The 4,990-nt window shown below is 44.9% G+C and overlaps 1 protein-coding gene across 1 annotated transcript in view; it reads left to right on the forward strand.

The window, feature by feature from the left end:
• The first annotated feature begins 474 nt into the window (after positions 1 to 474).
• OSTF1 (osteoclast stimulating factor 1) overlaps positions 475 to 4,990 on the forward strand; it is a 57,627-nt gene continuing 53,111 nt past the window's right edge. The window contains exon 1 of the mRNA XM_008074371.1: positions 475 to 502. Within this exon, the coding sequence (XP_008072562.1) occupies positions 475 to 502 (28 nt within the window). The remainder of the gene's footprint in view (positions 503 to 4,990) is intronic.

The following is a 4,990-nucleotide window of genomic DNA, read 5'->3' on the forward strand; positions in this document are numbered from 1 at the left end:
TAGAAGATTAAGGACAAATTCCATTGTCTTTAGCCCTTGCCTCCCTGTCTATGTCTCCTTGTTAATAGAAAGGTAAAATGGGTCGGGTGCAGTAGCTCAATCCTGTAATTCCAGCACTTTGGGAGGCAGAGGCGAGAGGATTGCCTGAGCCCACAGGTTCGAGATCAGCCTGGGCAACATGATGAGACCGCGTCTCTACAATAAATCCAAAAATTAGCCGGGCGATAGCACGCAACTGTAGTTCTGGCTACTTGGAAGGCTAAGGCAGAAGGAGTGCCTGAGCCCAGCAGGTCAACGCTGGGGTGACCGTGAACGTGCCTGCCACTGCACTCCAACCTGAGCGAAGGAGTGAAACTCCAACTTAAAAAAAAAAAAAAAATGAAAAGGTAAAATGATCTGGGTATCCGTCAATGAAAGATAGTTTTTAAAAAAAAAAAAAAAGTTTGTGAGCAATGTGCAGTCTTAGAGGTGGATATGGCCTTGGTCCTTGGTGTGGCTGAAGGTAAGAATATGACCCTCAGGGATGTTGTCACAACTCTCACCCCCATCCCCTAGGCCTTGAGAGAAAGGGGATTTCCACCAGAATGGTCCTGTAATTTACTCTAATTTAATTACAGCCCCAGAAAACCACAGCTTTTCATTTGGCTGTCCTTGTCATTCTCTGGGGAAATCCTAGAGGACTCCGTTCCCTTGGGCTCTTCTTGCTCCTCCCAGATAAGAGCTGGTTTGGGAAAATACCTTGACCTCTTCTTTGGGTTAAAATTCTCCCCCAGCTTTCTTGGGAGTCACATGGACTCATGGGTCTTCCCAGACCCTCCCCACTTCTGTAGCCCCTCCTTTTCACAAATAAGCTTCACTTTTAGGACCAGGCCACACTAGAGAAAGAACTCACTGCCTGGGCTGAGCCCTCAGCGAGATGCCAGGTCTGGCCCTGGTATGGAATGGAGTAGAAGTGGTGTGTCTGACATTCTCCAGCCACCAAGCAAGCCTCACCACTTTTGTGATAGGAATGTGGCCCTTGGAAACACAACACAAACCTTTTGAAGCAGCGCTGCTGTGACTTGAGAAGATGCAATTAGGGAAGCAATTACCTAAGACTTGTCTTAGTGAAAATATGATCTTGGAAGAAAGGAATGTTTAGGCACCTTGTTGGTTTCTTACAGATAGCCTCTTTGAACTTAACTTTCCTCTTTTTGTTTCCATTATAATTTGAGATAGAGACTTTTGTGGCGTCTCTTGTATGTGCTACATAAGAAAATTTGAATCCTTTTGTTGTCTGAACAGAGAGAGGCTCAGTTTTCAAAGGTATTGCCAATTCTTTGCTCTTCACTTTTTTCTCTTGTGGCTTTTTTTTTTTTTTGAGTAGGAGTCTCTGTCGCCCAGCCTGGAGTGCAGTGTCACACTCACAGTCACCGCAGTCTTGACCTGCTGGGCTCAGGCGATCCTTTTACCTCAGCCTTCCAAGTAGCTGGAACCACAGGCACAGGCCACCACACCTGGCTAATTTTTTGATTTATTGCAGAGACGAGGTCTCACCAAGTTGTCCAGTCTGGCCTCCAACCCCTGGGCTTAGGCAATCCTCTTTCCTCACCTCCCAAAGTGTTGGGATTACAGGTGTGAGCCACCGTGCCCAGCAACCTCTTGTGTTTTGTAGTCTTTCTCACGTGCCCAGAATTTGTATGTATTACTATACCAGAGTTCCAGTATTAACTGGAAATAGTGAAATTCCCTCAGCTACTAATTTGGCCCTCGTGTATCTATCAGGTCAGCTTTAATTGAGCTTCTGACTCAAGCTCAGTTCTGTCTCTAGTGATTCTCTTTTCTTTTACTTAAATACAGATATTTCCTTATCTCTGTATCAGGTTTGAAAGGCATTCTGCTATAAATAAAGGACACATTTTTATCATCATGTTGTTTTCCTAGGATGTATCTTTAAACAAGGCTAAGACTACAGCCATGTTTGTGTTTTTTGGGATTTTTTTAAAGTTCAAGTCTCACTCTGTGGCACACTCGTGGCCACCGCAGCCTCGACCTACTAGGCTTTGTTGATCCTTAGGCCTCAGCCTTCCAAGTAGCTGGAACGACAGACGCATGCCACCACACCCCGGCTAGTTTTTGTGATTTATTGTAGAGGTGAGCTTTTACCAAGTTGTCCAGGCTGGTCTAGAACCTGTGGGCTCAGGCAATCCTCTTGCCTTGGCCTCCCAAAATGCTGGGATTACAGGCTGAAACACCACCACACCCGGCCTGTTTTTGTTTTCTACTTTTTTTAAAAAAAATCAGAATCTTACTCTGTCTCCCAGGCTGGAGTGCAGTAGCATGCTCATGGCCACCACAGCCTCGACCTGCTGGGCTCAGACTATCCTTCTGCCTCAGCTTTCTGAGTAACTGGAACTACAGGTGCATACCTCCATGCCTGGCTAATTTTTTTATTTATTGTAGAGATGAGTCCCGCCAAGTTGCCCAGCGTGGTCTTGAACCCATGGGCTCAGGCAGTCCTCTCACCTCGGCCTCCCAAAGTGCTGGGATTATAGGCATGAGCCTGCTTTTTTTAAAGTTGGGGTTTTGCTATATTGCCCAGGCTGGTCTCAAATTCTTGGACTGAAGTGATCCTTCTGCCTCATCCTTTGAGTAGCTGAGATTACCTGGTTAAGGCCATTTTTAATATATTCTGAGACCATTTTATTGCTGCTAATAGTACCAGATAGTTAAACCTGAAAATTTTCCATTTGGTCTGTAAGCACTGGTTATACAAATTTGTATATTAAATGCTCTGGCCTGGTGTTTTTTCACACTGTGAATGACCCCATAGGTCATGAAATTAGTTGTAGTTAGCCACGATTAGCATCCTGAGAGAAAGAAAAAAATATATAATAAGAATAAAAATGTCAGCCAGGCTCGGTGGCTCAGCATGTAATTCCGTGCCTTTGGGAGGCCGAGGTGAGTGGATTGTCTGAGCCCGCGGGTTCGAGACCTGCCTGGGCAACTTGGCGAAACCTCACCTCTACAATAAATCAAAAATCAGCCGGGCGTGGTAGCGCACGCCTGTAGTTCTAGCTACTTGGAAGGCTGAGGCGGAAGGATCGCTGGAGCCCAGCAGGTCGAGGCTGTGGTGGCTGGGAGTGGCCACTGCACTCTAGTCTGGGCGACCGAGTGAGACTCCAACTCAAAAAAAAAAAAAGAATAAAAATGTCAGAGTGAATCACTCAAAGTAAGGATAAGAATTATGTATGTGTCCATCCTACTATGAAATATATGTCTTCCTGTGAGTCTCAAAAGAGTTTGAGAGAGTCCAGTGCAGTGGCCCACTCCTGTAATCTCAACACTTTGGGGAGCCAGATGTTTGAGGCCCGCCTAGGCAACATAGCAAGACCCTGTCTCTAAAACAAATTTTTGAAATTAGCCAGGTATGGTGGCTACGCACCTGTAATCCCAGCTACTTGGGAGGCTAAGGTGGAAGGATCCCTTGAGCCCAGGAGTTAGAAGTTATAGTGAGCTATGATGGCGCCACTGCACTCCAGCCTGGGTGACAGAGTAAGACCCTTTCTCAAAAAAAAAAAAATTATTATTATTTTTTTTGAGAAGCCTCTAGCATATGCTCATGTCCCCAGCCTAATCTCTGACTGTTTTCTACCCCTGGCTTTATGCAAGTTGATTTCCTGGACATTCCTGACTGCCAGCCCTGTATCTCTGTGTTCTTAATTCTGGGACTGCCCTGCTCTGCCCCTCTTTACGTGAGGAAACTACTCTTATCTCCAAAATCAAAGTCGAGATCCCCTCCCATGACAGTCTGCTCAGACCCTGAGACATTCCTCACTTTTGTGTTAGCTTACATGCCCCTGTGTTCCAGATTTGTGGATGTACTTGGCATTGCAGTTGCTTAACTCTCTACCAATTGTTTTTATGACCTCAATTGTTTTCTGAGGACAAAGGAGAACTCGTTAATAAATACTTCACTGATAAATAAAATGCAAGCAACTTTAAGTTATTCTGCAATAGAACATTAAAAGAGAACACATTTTCCTGGTTGTGTTCCTGTTCGTTGTAGGCAGTTGAGAAAATAAAGAAGAAAATAAATACGATTCATAGTCTTCTACTGCCCTAAGATAACTGTTAACATTTTAGTGTTGTTTCTTTTCAGTTTTTCTTCTATAGATATTTTTGTTTTACATAGCTGATTGATATATAATATTACTGCCAGCCTTTTTCACATTACAACAAAACATAAGTATATTCTCCAAAAGCTAATTTTGAAGGGCACAATAAATTCTTTTTTAAAAAAACTATTATGGGCTGGACTCAGTGGCTCAGCCTGTAATTCCAGCGCTTTGGGAGGCCGAGGTGAGTGGATTGCCTGAGCCTCTGGGTTTGAGACCCGCCTGGGCAACTTGACGAGACCTCATCTCTACAATAAATCAAAAAATTAGCCAGGCATGGTAGCACACGCCTGTAGTTCCAGCTACTTGGAAGGCTGAGGTTGAAGGATCGCCCCGGAGCCCAGCAGGTCAAGGCTGTGGTGGCTGGGAGCAGCCACTGTACTCCAGTCTGGGCGACAGAGTGAGACTCCAACTCAAAAAAAAAAAAATACTGATTACGGTAACCTATATGCCAACATGTGTATACATTTACATGTTCATGTGTTTCTTTTTGCTATGAGTAATTCTGTATCCATAGTCATAGATTTTTTAAATGACAATCTTGGGCTGGGCGTGGTGGCTCACGCCTATAATCCTAGCACTTTAGGAGGCTGAGGTGAGAGGATTGCCTTCAGCCCATGGTTTCGACACCAGCCTGGGCAACTTGGTGAGACCGCATCTCTCCAGTAAATCAAAAAATTAACTGGGCATAGTGGTGCATGTCTGTAGTTCCAGCTACTTGGAAGGCTGAGGCAGAAGGATTGCTTGAACCCAGCGGTTGAGGCTGCAGTGGTTGTGAGTGTGCCACTGCACTCCAGCCTGGGTGACAGAGTGAGACTCCGACTCAAAAAAAA

This window comes from Carlito syrichta, unplaced genomic scaffold (assembly GCF_000164805.1).
Source record: "Carlito syrichta isolate Samal-C Ts95f unplaced genomic scaffold, Tarsius_syrichta-2.0.1 Scaffold316420, whole genome shotgun sequence".
Lineage (NCBI taxonomy): Eukaryota > Metazoa > Chordata > Mammalia > Primates > Tarsiidae > Carlito > Carlito syrichta.